Source organism: Channa argus, chromosome 2, assembly GCF_033026475.1.
Source record: "Channa argus isolate prfri chromosome 2, Channa argus male v1.0, whole genome shotgun sequence".
NCBI lineage: Eukaryota > Metazoa > Chordata > Actinopteri > Anabantiformes > Channidae > Channa > Channa argus.
The window spans coordinates 1,498,888-1,517,318 of NC_090198.1; the positions used below are offsets into that span (position 1 = coordinate 1,498,888).

At 37.9% G+C, this 18,431-nt stretch overlaps 1 protein-coding gene across 5 annotated transcripts in view; it reads left to right on the forward strand.

Annotated features, from left to right (window-relative positions):
- lrrk1 (leucine-rich repeat kinase 1) overlaps positions 1-18,431 on the forward strand; it is a 76,997-nt gene that overhangs the window by 11,299 nt on the left and 47,267 nt on the right. For all 5 annotated transcript variants that reach the window (XM_067493930.1, XM_067493955.1, XM_067493937.1 and 2 more), the window contains 9 exons: positions 5,663-5,853; positions 8,643-8,814; positions 10,099-10,278; positions 10,932-11,065; positions 11,421-11,647; positions 14,406-14,533; positions 15,653-15,816; positions 17,182-17,319; positions 17,624-17,736. In XM_067493930.1, the coding sequence (XP_067350031.1) occupies positions 5,663-5,853; positions 8,643-8,814; positions 10,099-10,278; positions 10,932-11,065; positions 11,421-11,647; positions 14,406-14,533; positions 15,653-15,816; positions 17,182-17,319; positions 17,624-17,736 (1,447 nt within the window). The remainder of the gene's footprint in view (positions 1-5,662; positions 5,854-8,642; positions 8,815-10,098; positions 10,279-10,931; positions 11,066-11,420; positions 11,648-14,405; positions 14,534-15,652; positions 15,817-17,181; positions 17,320-17,623; positions 17,737-18,431) is intronic.

Genomic DNA, 18,431 nt, shown 5'->3' on the forward strand with positions numbered 1-18,431 from the left:
GTTTTCTTCTATTAATGATGAATAATATGTTGTTCTGGCATCATGAAGAGCTTTTTTGTACATTTTTAAACTATTTTTCCAGGCTAAATGAGATTCTTCTAAATTTCTATAACACCACTTCCTTTCTAACTTTCATGTTGCCTGTTTTAAGTTGCGTGTTTGCGAACTATACCATGGAGATCACCTTTTGTACATCAATAACAGCTTAATTTTACACATGAACCATCATCTTAAAAAAACAAAACACACACTTACCATAAGCTTTATTTTAGTCAGCCACAATGTGCATAGATAAGCTAAGGTTGCAGTATAGCAGTAGCGCTGGGCTAAAAACTAAACTTTAAAAAAAAGTTGTTGAAGATATGTCGTCTCCCCCCCGCATCATAAAATGAAGTATGAATTGGACCCAGAAATGAGCAGATCACAGAGGACTTGGAAGGCAAACAGTTTAAGTTAATCGGAGAAGGGGACTCGGGACCGGAGAGGAAGGCGGGGATGGCCAGAAGATGGTAGGGAACTCTGAAGGGAAAAAGAGACAGAGGTGAATGACAAACTATGGCACGGGGAATATATTGGCAGAACCAGATATCTTACTGCGGGTGGAGGTTTGAAGTAGAGCGGAGACCAGGTTGGGCAGGAGACCAGAACAGGAGGAAGGGATGAACTAAAGGCGGCTGGCAGAAAAACAACCAGGGAGCAAAAACAGGCAGACTCGAGTAAAGTACCAACATAAACAGAACACAAGTAGCAAAGAAAAAGCGCAGGGGAGCGGACTCCAACTCAAACCCTGCCTAAAAAAGGTAAACACAAAAAACGCTTGTTCCAAAAACAAAAGAACCCCAAGTAGGAGGGAAAAAACAGTAGTTCAATAACTAGTGCTAAAAAAAAACAAAAAAAACAAAATCTAAACAGATGCTGAAATTAAACAATGAGCAACATAAAGTAGCAACAGAATAATAATTTCTTCAACGTTGTTAGCGAGCAAACAAAGTAGCAAGTTAAACGCTGGCAGTGAGCAAACAAAGTAGCAACAGAGACATAGGTTATTTGAAAATTAGCAAAGGAATTCTCAGGAGAAAAAACAAACATAAACTAGAACAGGACCTTATTCTCTTAGGTGCGGCTTTTCAGGATCAGAGACAGATTATTCACCGAGACAGTATGAGACTAATTGCAGATGGGCAGGGAGAGGAGAGGAGAGGAAAACAGAGTGAGGAAGTACCAATCACCAAGGCAACAAGACTAAGACTCATGGCCGTGACACCCCCCTTGACATTGATAAGGTGCACGCAAGTTCTTTTCTAATTTATATTAACAGAATTTTTATTTGACAATTTGGATTCCAAAATATGCTCTATATAACAAAATAATGGAGAAACAGCAATTCAATCTAAAATCACATAATCGCCACCAACCTCAGTGCTCTTTTGCAATTTGTACATCACTTTTTAACTACTTGTCAAAGTAATTTGTTTCTAGCTCGATAAGCTCCTCATTCACTGTCCTCAGCCTTCGCCTCCATTAGCGGTTTGCTTAAAATCCATTTTCCATTTTCCAATCCAGTTTCCATTGTTGAACTGCTTGCAGAGCTTTGCCACAAGGCTTCCTCAGTGAGGAGAGATTGTTTTTGTTCTCTCATGTCATCTTTGGTCCTCAAATGAGCCAAACCACCTGTAGACGGTTCTATGGTTGTGCTTGGTCACCAAGATGTAGGGATGTCCAAGTACCATTATTAGTTATCCGGTCCATTACTGCTCTTATTTACTTTAACCGCACCCAATACTACACTAATCTCACATTACCTGCAAAGTTTAAGCTGTTTTAAGATAAGTGGCAAAGTAAAGCCGAATGAAAGCTCTATTAACAGTAATTCCCATTGCCATTATTTTAAACATGTTTAATAATTATAGGTGACATCGGTTGATCATAGATCCTACAGTACCTAGAGCTTTACAGTACATGAAGTTTTCTTTTTAATTTTAAATCTTGAGTTATATGTCTTTTTTTGGTTTCTTTTTGTTCTTTTCAGCAAAAGCTGCTTCATTTATAAAACCCTGGTTGGCACCATGTTTGTTTTGGCAGATTAATCTTTCTCAAAAGATTTGCGGGGTTGTCTAACTAAGAGCTGCTAGTCATCAGCTGCTTCCAGACTGTCAGAGACTAGAAAACTAGAATTTTGTGTTTAATGGTGACCTGTCCAGTCTTTAAAGGTCTTAGTTGGTTATTATTTTTAAATGTTATCAGTTCTGACTCTGGTTCTGCTTATTGGTTCTGGTTCTTATCAATTCCCTATTTAACCAAAATGGTTAAGGTTTTTAAAAGGGTCTGATGATTAAATAACAAATATATCTTTTTTTTGTTGTTGTTTTTGTTGAGTTATACCACACGAATGTGAGATTTTTGCATTACTGAGAGAATTTTTAACCTTTTTTTTTAAAACTTATGACTTATGGGTTAGTTCTGTAGAAGTTAGATCTTTGCCTGCGCATGTTAAAATGAAGAGCTATCCTGTCTCCTATGCAGTGAGAAGACAGTCCTAGCTGTAGGAGACTGCAAGACATCAAATACTGTCTTTCTGAACGGTTTGCTGCTTTAATTTAGTCAGATTTTATGTGCATTCAGCTAATTAAAAAGCTAATGTCTCCTTATTGTGTCTTGAGTAAAGCCATCCATACATTTGGTTATTTGCTGCAGTCACAACATTTTGTTGGTTATATTGTTGGCCCTGCATCCAAACTTGTATGTAAACAAATTACATTTGCTGTTGTCTTGATGACCCCATTTTCATGTCCTGGCAAATAGTTACGTGAATCCATGCAGATACTGTATGTAGCCTTTGTTGGAAACTGATAAGATGAACTAAAGTTTGTCATTGGTATCCAGGACTTGGCATTATTTTTAATCAGATCTAATTTGGAGGTTTTAGAATAGTTTATTCTATTCTGGGTTGAGGATTTTACTGTCCAACAACTTATACTAGATGCACAAAAGTTCAGTACTTTAGTACACCACAGTTTTGGTAAGAACTAAAATGTGAGTATTAGTACTCGGTCTGGGAAAAAGCGGCCAGAACATGTGTTCAAAAATAAGCTTCTTAAAACTTTCTGTTGCATGTTTTTCTTTCTTTCTTTTTCTTCTTTCATTTCATGTCTTCAAGATGGCCTCCAAACCTGTAAATTAAAAAATACTAGTAAATTCAAATATTTGTGCTCTTTAACCTTTCTCTCAACAGCTCTGACAAAGTTGACTACTTCATTGCATAATAGCTAAATATTGAATGTAACCATTTTTTTAGACAAGTATTCAATTCAATTCAAATTTATTTATATAGCGCCAATTTACAACAAAGTCATCTCAAGGCACTTTACAGAATAAAGTCCAGACTACACAAGTATGTAGAAGCAACCCAACAAATCCCCCTTGAGCAAGCCCTAGGCAACAGTGGAGAGGAAAAACTCCCTTTAATGGGAGAAACCTCCAGCAGAACCAGGCTCAGGGTGGGCGGCCCTCTGCCTTGACCGGTTGGGGTGAGTGGAAAGTGGAGAAAGAAAAGAAAAAAGCAACAACAAAACAACAACAAGAAAAGCAACAACAAAACAATGAAAAAGCAACAACAAAGCATTGTACAGGTTGTAGGACACAGAATTAATGGCATACAGTGGTGACAAATAAATGTATAGAGAAAAGCTAGTTAGGGTTGAGTGAGCAGTTTTAACTATAAACTTTATCAAAAAGGAAAGTTTTAAGCCTAGTCTTAAAAGTAGAGAGGGTGTCTGCTCCCCGAATTTGGATTGGAAGCTGGTTCCACAGGAGAGGAGCTTGATAGCTAAAGGCTCTGCCTCCCATTCTACTTTTGCAAACTCTGGGAATCACAAGTAGGCCTGTATTTTGGGATCGAATTGGCCTAATCGGGCGATACAGAACTATGAGATCTTTTAAATATGATGGAGCTTGACCATTAAGAGCTTTGTATGTAAGGAGGAGGGTTTTGAACTCTATTCTAGATTTAATGGGAAGCCATTGAAGAGAAGCTAGTGAAGGTGAAATATGATCTCTCTTTCCTTATCCAGTCAGCACTCTTGCTGCAGCATTTTGGATTAATTGAAGGCTTTTTAGAGAGTCACCGCAGTACTGGAGGCCAAAGTTATGTCATCTAAAGTAACTATATTGTTAGACAGCATATTTCTCATGTTTTTAGGCCCAAAGAGGATGATTTCAGTTTTGTCTGAATTTAGAAGTAGGAAATTGTAGGACATCCAGGTCTTTATGTCTTTTAGAAATGCTTCAAGTTTGACTAATTGGTTAGTATGTTCTGGTTTCACAGATAAATAGAGCTGGGTATCATCTGCATAGCAGTGGAAGTTTATGGAATGTTTCCTAATAATTTTGCCTAAAGGTGACATGTACATATTAAAAAGTATTGGTCCTAACATAGAGCCCTGTGGAACTCCATAGCTAACTTCGGTGCATAAAGAGGAGTCATCATTAACATGAACAAGTTGGAATCTGTCTGACAGATAAGATTTAAACCAATGTAATGTGGTTCCTTTAATCCCAAATCCATGTTCTAGTCTCTGTAATAAAATGTTGTGGTCAATGGTGTCAAATGCGGCACTAATGTCTAGTAAGACGAGTACGGACACAAGTCCATTATCTGAAGCCAGGAGAAGATCATTGGAGACTTTTATCAGTGCTGTTTCTGTACTGTGATGAACTCTAAATCCTGACTGAAAATCTTCATACAAATTATTCCTGTAAAGGTGATCACATAATTGTTTTGCAACTACTTTTTCAAGGATTTTAGAAATAAACGGGAGATTTGATATTGGTGTATAGTTGGCTAAATCAAGACAAGGTTTTTTAAGTAATGGTTTGATTACAGCAACTTTATAGGCCTTTGGTACATAGCCAGTTTCTAAAGATAGATTAATCAAATCTAATATGAACGTGTCTATTAAAGGTAGAACATCTTTAAGCAATTTGGTTGGAACAGGGTCTAAAAGACATGTTGTTAGTTTTGAGGAGGCGATAGTTGAACTTAGCTCAGTGAGATCTATGGGTGAAAAGCAGTCTAAGATGGATTGCAGCCTTATTGAGGATTCTAGAGCTGTTGTACATGAAGATCTATCTGTAATATTTGTAGGGAGGATCTGGTGAATCTTTTCCCTAATGGCTACAATTTTACTAGTAAAGAAAGTCATAGGTCATTGCTGCTCAAAGTTAAGGTAAACCTAGGCTCAACAGAACTATGGCTCTTAATCAGCCTGGCTACAGTGCTGAACAGAAACCGGGGGTTGTTCTTGTTTTCTTCTATTAATGATGAATAATATGCTGTTCTGGCATCACGGAGAGCTTTAGTATTAGTTTTTTCTTTTAAAAAACTATGTGTGTGATGCAAGTTCAGCGTCAAATCTTCAGTTTACCTGCAACCAGAGTCTAATACTTCAGTGTGCAAATATTCATTCAGCTGTACTGTAGTTCATGCCGTGAAAGCATTCTTTAATGAGATGGTAAATCTTAGTAGCAGGCTGTAGACTGGTAGCAAGACACAATGTGTTCTTCTTGCAGCATACTGCTACGTGATCCCATTCTTTCAGACAAATATTCTTTTTAATCGCCCTTTGACCAATGTTTTTCCTCTGGGCCTGTCCTCTGCTTTTAGGCAGCGGGGAGGAAATGGGAGCAAAGGCATCAATGGTGGAGGGCATGGGGCACGGGTCCACGGTGGTTCCTTCTCCCACACTGGAGAACATCCAGGCAGCGTATGACAGCGGAAATGAGGATGTTGCAAAAGAGCTGATCCAACAGGCCTGCTGCGTGGAGTGCAGCGCAGGGATGCCCCACATTGACAGGGTGAGTACACCCAACATATACAGACCATCATACTGTTGAATGCAGATTCTGTTATGCAGAGTAGAATCTAAGGTTTTAGTGATATGCTGCTTTTATTTTACGAACATTTTCAACAAATACCAGTTTATCAAGTAGGTGCACCATGATAGAGCTAATTCTGTCTAAGACATCAGTCCTACAATTAGTCCTCCTTCATGAAGGTGATAGATGAAAGTGCAGGTTTAGTTTGGCCACTTGATGCTGTTAGTAAATTGTATTGTGATATGTAAATAATGTGTTTAATGTGTTTCCAAATTTCTATTTATTTTTTTTACCACGACCATGTCGGTGAGGATGCATACTATGTCAAATAGTGCAATAATCAGTAGATTTGTGCTAATGCAGCATCACATTGGGCTCCATCCCATCATGCACTTCGATGAGTTTGTTTGATACATTTTATACTAAAGAACAGAACCATGTAAATTCTCTTGACTCTCATAAGTGTTTCTTTTCTTTATTGCTAATATGGTTGCATTATTCGTTAACATTTACTCCCTACATGGTTTTAAAATCCATAAACCAGCCATAAAAACCCAATTTTCAGAAAAGTTGGGACATTGGGTTGAATCCAATGAAAAAATGAATTTTTCAAAATTACAATCAAAAGTACAATCCAGTGTCTGAGCTTACATTTAGATATTTGATATCTTTGTAATACTTACAGCCAAAAATGGGTTCGTATTTTGGTAAACCTTCTGGAAATTGGGGCAGGCAGAAATTACATGTATAGTTTTTCACACATCTACAGATAAACTGATGTAAAAGCCAACAAGTGAAACACAAACACTGTGACAGAAACACTGCATTGTCACAAAATCACACATCTCCTGCCGACCTGTGCACAGGGAAACAACATCTTAACATTACTTCTGCTTTACTGTGAAGTAAAACAATTCCTTTTTTTTTTTAAATATTAAATATTCAACCCTGATGGCTAACATTATAACGTACAACATGGTCTGACCCCAGTGAACACTGAAAAGTGAGGCTTCAAAAAAGACAACGACGAGACAAAGTGAAATGCATGTGTGAAGCTAATTAGCTGCAAATCTGACCACACATTTGAACAGCGCAGCATCGAACTGAGATACTGCACAGTATGTAATGTCTTGCAGTCTCATGCCCCCCTTTTGGGACTGTCTTCTCACTGCATATGAGACAGTCCCGGAGCTGTCTCACAGAAACAATTGGTAAAGGACTCTGTGCTTTAACATTGGCAAACAGAGGTAGCTCAGCTTGTGAGGCAGTTGTCCATGCACCACAGGGTCAGTGGTTCGATCCCCGGTCCCTCGTGGCTTCCTCCTGGCAGGAGGCAGAACCTGACCTACCAGGGTGAGCACCTGAGTACAAGGTCAGCCACTGTCATCAGTTTGTGTTTGTGTTTGTGTTTGTGTGTGAATGAGAAGAACCATTATAAAGCTTTGGATAAAAGCGCTAAGCGGCCATTTACCATTTAACAAACTGAAGGCATGTCTGTAAAATAAATCTGCTTTCTTCATGCACTTGTCAACATTCAACATTATCAGCCTTGGTGAATGATGTATTGTCTTTATTATTAACATTAGGAGACAGCAATAGTGGCTGAAAAGCTATTGCAGGCGCTAGGACAAGTTGGGATTTTGTCTTGATGTTAAAGGATTTTGACATAGTTTGACATACTGTGGCATTATCTGTATTTTGATAAAGGCAACTTCTCTGTCATTATTGAAATATTTATGGAAATTGGCAGTGTTAGAGGAAGAAACATGGGACTTTACTTCTGTACAACCAGAAAAACCAGTCCCTCACAATTGTGATCAGTGTGCTGAAATAGTTACCAAAACTACTGTGTACAACAACCTATGTCTTCATTTACATCAATGACTCCTACTGTTTAAACCTAAAACTCTTCTCATGGAGGCACCTGAATGTTTGATAGGTGCAACAGCCATTCAGCCAGCCGGCCAGCAAAAGTATAAAAGGCTCCTATTAGGCTCTCACATAGGCTGTAATATGCATATGCAGTGTTTTTTTTATCCATCATCAGTTAGTTTTAATATGTATATCTTGTGTTACTGCATATGTTACTGTGCTAGAGTTTTTTATGTTATTTGTTAGTGTTAGGAATGCTAGGAATCAATTCATTCTTAAGAATCTGTTTTGTGTTAAGGACTTGGAAAGCCAGATAGTTTGAGCACTTGCCACATGGCTGCAGCGTCCCAGATTCAGGTGACCTGCTGCAGGTCATCCCCCCTCTCTTCCGTTACATTTCCTGTCTGCTCTCCACAGGAACTTATCTAATAAGAGGCCAAATCCCAAAATACCTTTGTATATAGATATTAAAAAAGGTCTGTAGTGAAGTGGGGACAGAGGAGAGATTTTATAAACACTTCTTATATTTAAGATAAAACCTTTTTTTTTCTCCAAAGAAATAAAGTTTTGATGGGTAATCGTCTGAACCCCCTTGGAAGTTTTCACTTAAGTTTTTTTTATACAACATTGAATCAATCAATTTAATTTGGCTGTTATTCAGCAAGTCACCTAAATCATCACTGGTGCAGCCAGTTTGTATTTACAGACACACGGTTATTTAAATGGAGGTCACCTGAGTGCAGTGAATGTGTTTAAAGGATTGTAGTATAAACATATCTATACCTGGAACAACAGTATCCTCACCAAATCTAACCAGTAAGACTAAAAAACTATTCTTTGCCTATTTTTGCTAGTCACAGATTTTTTTCATAGTGTGTGTGTGTGTGTTGTTATAGGTGCGTCTCCTGTCTGTGGCCACTCAGCATGGTGATCTGGAGAGTGTGTGTTACCTCATAAAAGAAGCCCGTATCCCTGTGCCCCAGGAGCCATCCAGCAGCCACCCAGCCATCCTAGCAGCAAACTGTGGGCATGCCGACCTGGTCAAAGAGCTACTGGATTCAATACCTGGTAATATTAAAAGAAACAGTTCAGTATTTACAGCATTTGGAGTAGGACAAACAGGAAGCAGATTATATGTGATATTTTCATTCTTACATTCTGAACTATTTCTAAGTCAAAATCAAACTTAAACAAAATTATGATGTTGACCATGTTACTCCGTTTTATAGAAGGTCAGAGCCCTTTCATCCCTTTACTTAAAGCACAATACGCTCCAGTGGAATTTTCCAATTTACTGGAAATCTTTATTAGATGGACGCTAACCAGAGCACGCTGCAGTTACGTGATGGGTTATGGGTTGTTTAAGTAAATAACCATATAGCCATTGTTCACCTGGTATAAATATAGCTGTGGTGTAACTTTCCAGCAGTAGTGGGAAACACAGCATCTAAAAAAAGTCAGTCCAAGTCAACGTTTTACTCTATTCAGAGTAGATAGTGGCTTTTTCAGTGTTAACTAGTTGTGCTAAGCACTAAGCATGTACTGTATACTGTACTATAGGAGCAACTATCAAGTCTGTCTGACAAAGTAGTACTAATGATATATACTGTCCTCAGAATTGGTCTGGATTAGGAGAAAAAAAAGAATTACAAAAACTTTGCATTAGGATGTGGACTTTATGGTTCACCGTTTTTGGATCTTAAAACCATGTAGGGAGTAAATGTAAAAATATCTGAGCCTCTGCTGCTTTAAATTTGGAAAATACAGCAAAAAATCTTTCTCTTGTGACGCCTGCAAACCTATGAATGTTGGATCCCAAATCACAGGATTTGTGCAGAAACAGGAAGTGATGCAATACGCTTACCGCACAAGCACAATACGCTTGTGATTTCTGATTATTTCCCTGAGCTTCTTGAATTATGAAACTTGCTTATTTTGTTCATATTATAGAGTTATGTTTGATACTCAACTGAATCTAAATGCATATATTTACAATGATAAATTTAGTTTTTTGTAAAATACTGTCTTCTCTATCCTCTCTAATAACTGTTGTTACACTATTTACTCTTTATAATCCCTCTATGCTAAACATGTATATAGTGTATATATTAAATAGAATACCTTTTCTATAGGTTTGACCATCCTATCAGTAATGAATAATAAATGAGAAAATAAAAAAGTCAAAACAAAACGTCTTGGACTCTTAGCTAAGACCCAGCGCACTGATTGAAGGTCATAATGAAAAGTTATATACAGTATTTTTACAGTTCCTTTCTGAGCGTGTCAAAGTGTAGGAGTTAATAGTGAAAAGCATCTCCTGTCACTGATGTTTTATCTTGGGCTGCTTCTCAGGTCCATGTCTGAGAAGAGACTTGTTAAACTGGATGCTGGCCACATCTTGCCAGCAGGGTCACCTGAATGTCGTCCAGCTGCTGGTCAACAGTTACGATGCTGATGCCAAGGACTGTGCCGTCCACAGCGATGAGTTTGCCATCATCACTGGGCTGCCACTTTATGCTGCTGCACAAGCAGGTGGACATGAATACACAGCAGACAACAGGAACACGAGGACTAAATTTTGGACTAGTTGCTTTATAGATACATTGCCCTCAAAAACATTTGCATTTGTGTTTCATAGATACAGGCAGGTCCATATATATTTGGACAATGCCATAATTTCAATGATTTTGTCTCTGTACACCAACATAATGGTTAAAATTTACAATGAATAAGTGTAGACTGTCAGCAGAAAGCAGAAAAAACAATACCAGATAAGATACCAATAAGCATTGGGCAAAAGTGGAAGGAAAAACTCCTTTAACTGGATAATACCACGCATAAACAATAAAGATGCATCATGCGTGTGTACTCATCATTTACTTTGTGACACACAATAATGTTGATAAACCTTGTCTCATCTCACAGAATGAAACACTATTAGCATTTAGTCACCAGTTATTGTTTTTCTAGGGACCCTAGTGTCTATAGTCCTCACTTGTTTTGGAAAATGGGACTAGCTCAGGCTGACCAATAACAGTTCAGTGAGCCATGACAGAGTCTTTGTTTGACACATTTTAAAAACATGCAAAACATTTCATATCCAGTAGTTCTTGGGCAGTACTCATAAAAAGTATACTTTGTGATGTATAACAAAAGTGTAAAGTGTAAAGTGTCTTGTGTTCCAGGCAATGTGGATATAGCCCAGTTCCTGCTGCAAAACGGTGCAGGTTTCTCCTCGTACACCTTGATGGACCATGCAGATTTCAGCAAACAACTCCTGAGACTCAGATTACAGGACACCAACATAGAAGGAAAAGAGGTCAGTGCTCTGAAAACAAAGATGTTTTTCTGTACATGTGAACCAGTAAATGTAAGTCTGTCAGATGAGAGCATTATTGTTAAACAGGAATTATATATACACACACACACACACACACACACACACACACACACACACACACACACACACAGAGAGAGAGAGAGAGAGAGAGAGAGAGAGAGAGAGAGAGAGAGAGAGAGAGAGAGAGAGAGAGAGAGAGAGAGAGAGAGAGAGAGAGAGAGAGAGAGAGAGAGAGAGAGAGAGAGAGAGAGAGAGAGAGAGAGAGAGAGAGAGTCTAAGTTGTTAAAGATAGACCTGGGAGTTTATTTTCTTGATCTACCTTCTGTGTGTGCAGTCTTTCAGTGTGTGTTGGAGTGGTCTGCAGCTGCCCTGGTTGGAGCTAGACTGGTTTATGGATTTCTCTTCACGTATCACACACCTGGATTTGTCATCCAACAGCCTTTCTTCTCTGCCATCTGTGGTTCCCTGGGGTCTCCTGCGTCTGCAAACTCTCGATCTTTCCGACAATCTGCTCAATGAGCTTCCTTCTGCTTACAACTCCCAGGAAGTTATCTGCACCAGGTACAGCAAGCATGGCAGGACTTTGTCAAATCTAGATGCAGCTGTGATAAATACATTACCACACATTGCCTGCTAATATGTCCCCTCCATTTTGGTAATGAGGTCTTCTAGTTAATTACATTAGTTGTGTGTTGTTCATTTGTTGTTAAATGTGGTCAATCGATTACAATTTGTAATCGCCGATGTTAAGGGACATTTTTCAACTTTTAATACTATCGACATGGGAGTGGACACATGGTACTGATGTGGTGAAACTAATGAAGTGAAAACACAGTTAAAATTCATAATTTACTTCTACAATAACAAAGTCATATATAATAGGTCTCTTATCCTTTTAACTACCTAAACTATATTGTAAAATAGTCCTGATATTAATCACTGAGTGAAGTTTACAATGATTATAGAAATCAATCACTATTACTCATTGATCCTTAATTGGTCTAGTTGCAGCTGTGAAAAATACTCCTGGACAGGAGTGAGCATGGACACTGCCTGGTCTGCAGCCTCCCAGCCCTCGCAGTGTGAATTAAAGCACATACTGTGTCCTCGTCAAAAATTACTGGAGGTCAAAGCTATGTCATTTGTTCCAGCCAAGCATTGTTTACTAAGTAGCAAAGTTTCAGAAGTCAAATTGTCCTTTTAAAACAAAGGAACTTCCTCAGTATCAAGTGCTTGGTAGTACACTATACTATTAAATAATAAAGAGGTCTTTACACTCTGACTGATCTTTACAGGTCCATACACAAGCTGCACTAAACTCACAGGCCAGATGTAGAAAGAAACTGGCTGCTTCTGCTAGGAATTACCAGTATTATTAATTGTATTAGTAGTATTAATATTACCATTGGTATTCTTAGTAGTAGTATTAAAAACAGTAGTAGTCAAAAGCAAAAAAGTACAATTCTGACCTAAATTTATCTTATTATTTATCTCTAGAAATATAGTTACTTCTAACACTATGGATTCAGACAACTCAGCAAATTATAATCATTTTTTTTTAAATTTCAGATAAATCACACATTAATTATCACAGTAATAGTGGTTAGTAGTGTAGCAGTGTTAAGAACTTCCAAGCACAACTTTACCTGCTATAAAGGGACATAGATGAGGAATAGGAAAAGTTTAAAATACCAGCAATACTTGTAGATTGCTGAACAATTTTATAATTATATTATTATAATGCATCAGTATTTTATTTTTATTTATTTTTATTTATGAGTAAGATAAGATATGAGAAAAATAAATAAAACAAAAGGCTAAATAAAAAGCCTAAAATGGTAAAGACAAACATTGTAGTAAAAGCAGAAGGGTTTACAGATGTAGGACTTTAAACTAATGTACTATATCATTACAGTATGTTCCAGGTAACCTAGTACAGGTGTTCCGTCAATGCAGTGTGTTTGAACGATGCACCAGGGTCATAAAATCCAACCTGTAGTTCTCATTTCAGCCACCAGGCTTTGCACAATAGCTTTCCCATCCTCAGTCCACAGTAGTGAATCCTCCTGTTTGTGGATGCATTAACAGCTTTTTTGGTGAACGCTAGTTTTGATCTGATCTATCACACAACTCCTGTCATAACCCTGTGTTTATGTTGACTTTGTCAGATGATGTGATGAACATAAGATTTTTTTTTATTATTGATTGTGTCTCTGTCTCTAAAGTGGGTCGTAAAGTGATTATATGACTTTTTCATACAACTAAACATTTGATGTTTGGATTATAGCCCCTGAAACTGGTTTTGAGAATGAATGATGTGATACAGAGATCCACAGACATGGAGAGAGTTGTATAACAGTAGGATAGTGGCAAGCACTGCACTTTAATACCAGAGATACAAGTTTAACTCCAACAATGTTCCACAAGGAACTGTGAAGTTTTTAGCTACTAAGCCATAACCATAAAAGCAGAGACAACTATTTAAAGTGAACGGCCAGAACAGGTTGTTAAAATAGCATCAAATCCCATTACAAAGACAAAAAGCCAGGCAAAGCAGTCACTGACTAGGTGTGATAGCAGGTCTGGTTACGTCTTGGTTTGAAGGTTGTGTGTAAAGAAATGGTAAGACTCACTTATGTGGTTTATTTAGTGGAAGAGTGTTTCAGAACTATGAATCTCTTTTTATGAATGCTGTCTGGCTGAAGGATGTTTCTCCTTGGGACATCAATTCCCAACTCCTCTTAATCTAGATTTAGTTAATCAGGCCTCAAAATGTTATTGAAACATAAATGTGTCAAGTATCAGAGTTGGTAAACCGGTAAGTATGTTTAGCATAATGGCAATTATCTATCCCCTGTTAAAAGCCCTGTATTAGTATGCTGTATATTATATTATATTATATTATATTATATTATATTATATTATATTATATTATATTAGTTTTGACCTATCCTATCTGTGCCCAACAATGTATATCAGATTATGCTATTCTTGAGATCATCTTTTTTTATCTAGCTCTGCCAGTCCTACTCGTAGTTATGGCTTAGAGTAAAAAGGTAAAACCTCATAGATCAGTTAGAGCTTCAGACAGGTGCAGGCATGAATCACAGTTCTTGCTGTGGGATGTTTCACCAGTTTATAATGAACTGATTTGGGTTTGTGTTTGTCTATGTTTGTGAGTGAGATGATGGTCAGATCGCATTTTATGACCAACTGTTGCAGACCAGCGGGTCACTACAAAGGACTGATATAACTCTGTCTGATTAAGATTGTACTGTCAGTTCTCACCCTTTCAGCCTGTCTCTTTCCTGTGCTTTAGTTTACTGGAAGCAAATCTCTCCCAGAACCAGCTCACCAGTTTGCCCTCTGGACTGCTCCATCTAACCCACATCCAGAGACTTTACGCTGCCAAGAACCAGCTCACAGTCCTGTTTGACATTCCTACCAGTACGTTCCAACTTAACCTATGCTCAAATATTACTGTAAAGCATATGTACTTCAACTGGGGCAACTGTGGCGCAGGAAGGTAGAGTGGTCGTCCACTAATCCCTCAGTTGTTGATATGATCCCTGGCTTCTCCATTCACATGTTGAAGTGTCCTTGAGCAAGACACTGAACCCCAAGTTAGTTGCTCCTGGTCAATGTTAACCCCCATTGGTGTGTGAGTGTGTGTGTGATTGTGAGTACGAATGGGTGAATGAGAAGTAGTGTAAAGCGCTTTTAGGTAGTGCAGACCAAAGGAACCATCAAACGACACATGATCTAATGATGTTCATTGACTACCATTCATCATTTCATTCAACGTTCATTGAGTAGGTAGAAAACCGCTGTATAAGTGCAGACCATGTATCACGTTTTCATTTTTCACTTTTTTAATTTAACTGTTATTTTATTTTATTTTTTTTGCATAAATTGGTCATGAAATGTGATCTGATCTTTTAACAAAGGCACAGATATTAACAAAAATATTTCAAAGCCAAAAAAAGACAGCAATGATCTTGATTCAACATAGCAATTAAACATACAAAAAGATCAAAAACCAATCAAAGTCCAATCAATAAAACGAGGATGGAGGTGTGATTTAGAACTATCTTCTTGACTTCTTGAGACTTTAACAGTGTGTGTGTTCTATTATCAATAGAACCTAAAGTGATTATGCTAAAGATGCTTCAACCAGCAAATAAAGCACTGTTGACATTACATTTTCCACCATCACTCTGTTTTTAATGGGTGCGTTTAATAAAGACATAAAATATTATTATGTAAATGTTTATGTTTCATTAGCTTAGAAATATTGTGTTAGTTGATATCTGTGACTTTGTTGATGATCAAATCACATCTCATGACCCCAATTTATGCAGAAAATTGAAGAATAGGAAAATGGGGAGTAGCTACATCACATCAGTTTGACACGGAATTCTGAAAGCTCCCTATAAATGAAATGCTGTCTTAAAAAGCAAAAGAATAGGACATTAGAGAATTTTTTGCCTGTAAAATGAACAGGTTGTTTGTCATATGTTTGGGTCTAATTTTGACTTGTGTTCTTTCTTTCTTCCATTCTGTCAGCTACTAACTGGATTGGTCTTCGTAAGTTGAAAGAGCTGGATGTGTCTGATAACAGTTTGAGCAGTCTGCCCATAAGAGTCATGCACTGTTTGAAATCCCTGAGCATCCTCAATGTTTGCAGGAACAAACTGAGCACCTTCCCTGAACCCTGGGCTTGTCCACTGGTAAGAACCCTGGTGTTGCTGTTGTATTAGTATTACTATATTGAGTTTTTTCGATTACAGAGTTTAATATACTTTTAACTATATACTTAAAGAAAAAGTATGTGAACCTTTTGGAATTACCTGTACTTAATGTATAAATTGTCTTAAAATATTGTCAGGTCTGTGTTACTGTGTTCTGATTTTAAAGAGTCCGAGATTTTCTTTATCATTTATAAAGAAAATATGGTCTTTACTTAATTAAGTACCTTGAGATGACTACATGGGTCTACATGGCACTGGCACATTGTGATGAAAAGGATGCAGTTATTACCATGTTACTCCTGAACAATTTACCTTAAAACCTCTTCCTCCAATTAAGTTGACCTTTTCTTCCCATTAAGCCCCTCTAGAATTGACTTTAGGACTTTTTAACTTTCTGCTAAAGTACACTTACTACATCATCTGAGAACTTCCACTTATTAATGTAGTTGTATATGTATAATGAAATTAAATAATAAAATGAAAAATAAAGGTACTTACACGGCTGTAGCTCAGTTGGTGGTTTACGGACCACAGGGTCAGTGGTTCGATCCTCGGTCGAAGTGTCTCTGGGCAAGACACTAAACCCACTGGACACTGAACAGCCCATTCCTCTCCCCAGCTGTGCAGTGCTGGTCCAAGCCCTGTAGAAATTGGGAAGGGTTGCGTCAGGAAGGATCCGGCATAAAAACTGTGCCAAATCAGCATGCGGACGATGATCCACTGTGGGGACCCTTAACTCACATCTGGGTCACCATCTGGAAATACTAGAGACAAGCTATTTCCAAAACTCAAAACTCTAAGTGAAAAGTCTAATCTCAGCCTACTGGATCTAAACTATTACCTAATTGGCTATGAGACACGCCCAGGGACTTGATCAACCCCAGCTGGGCCTTCCTCGGGTAAGGTTGTCTGGTGGTAATGGCTGAATCACCCAATGATCATGAGGTACACTAATGATGATGCGTCTCACAAACTATAAACTATCTCTCAAAAACTCCTACATTTTTTGCTAACCAAAACTACAATAGCCCTGACCAGTATCTTTTCCTAACCCTAACCAGTCGAGAAAAATGCCTACCTCTACCACCTCAACAAACAGCTGTCTCAGGGCCTCGTGGGGGCTGTCTTTAACCTCAACATTAGTGTGTTTTATTCTGACATTGTCCATAGTTTATATGTGAAACAGGCTTTAGCCTTAATCCTTAAAAAGGCTTTCACATTTAGACACCCCCAAACTTTACCAAAAGGTCTTCAGTAGGCAAAAGATACGCGCGTGCGCAGACACACACACACAAACACACTCAATACACAGTATAAATGTTTTTTCTTTCTCCTTCCTTACAGAAGCAATGTAAAGCTTCTTTCAATGCGATTGAGAATCTTCCAAACACTATTTCCATCTTCTGGAAGACTCAGCTGCAGGAAGTTGACTTCTCAGAAAACAACCTGACGGAACTTCCCTCATACATATTTGAGCTAGAGGTAGGAACCATCACCTGGATCTGTTATTCTTTAGAAATGTTAAATCAGTACAGCATACTGTACCAACACGCCAGAGAAAAAGACCCAAACTTGAACTTGGAAAAGAATAAAACTGTAAGGATAATTGGTACAACTGGCTCTACTGCAAGAAACATCATTCAGAGAATTTAACACGTTCACCCATTTTTACATATTTTGAGTATTGTTTTCCCAGTGAGGGCACAACTCAGCAAGCACCTCATAGGGCACCGAAGAAAAGTATAAAATTGTCTTTTACATCTCTATCTAACTCTGGTTTCATCAGGCTTTGGTCTCATTGAAATTGTGTGGGAATCAAATTGTAACACTTCCCCCTCCGAGCAAGTGGAAATGCTCTCAGCTCAGGACCCTTGATCTTTCCAGAAACCAGCTGGGCAAGTAAGTCCACACACACAGATACTTGCTTTAGTGTGTCTATACATGATCTGCTTGAGTTAGCTATTAGAATTAGCTACTGATCAACTCCACTGGAGTTCTATAGCCTTATTTGTAAACCTCTTATGCACTTTTAAAGTATGTCAGTCAGCTTTAGGGAAAGTTTGTGATACATGATACATAGCTTACATACTGTATATCATGTAGCTACAACTGTAAATGTAATATGCAACAGATAATATTCATTTATGATATCCAGAAGCAAACACAGTAAAGGATAAGTAATATCAGGAAGCAGAAGAAAACTATTGTGTGTTTGTGTTTATGTTTGAATGCTGTGATGTGGAGATGTTAATCACTTTCATTTTCAAATCCACTTACTATAAAACAATAATTAAGGGTGTAATTCCCACTTAAGTTTGTGACCAGACCGGAGCTCTCAGTCTGTAAATGCCATTTTGCAAACTCCACATGGGCTGTGGCTTCAGTCTAACAACTCTGTTGTAAAGGTCTGATTGATGGTCATCCTTTTGCCAGCTACTCCTATCTCTGCAGAAAGCTCAGGGCTGTTTATGCTGTGTTTAGCCCTGATCTGTTCCTCATTCCAAATACTTTAGTATAGGAGGGTTTGTTTACAGAATTAAAAAAAAAATATTTTTTAATAATGTTTTAGCTTAGTTTTAATGGGTTATGTTAAT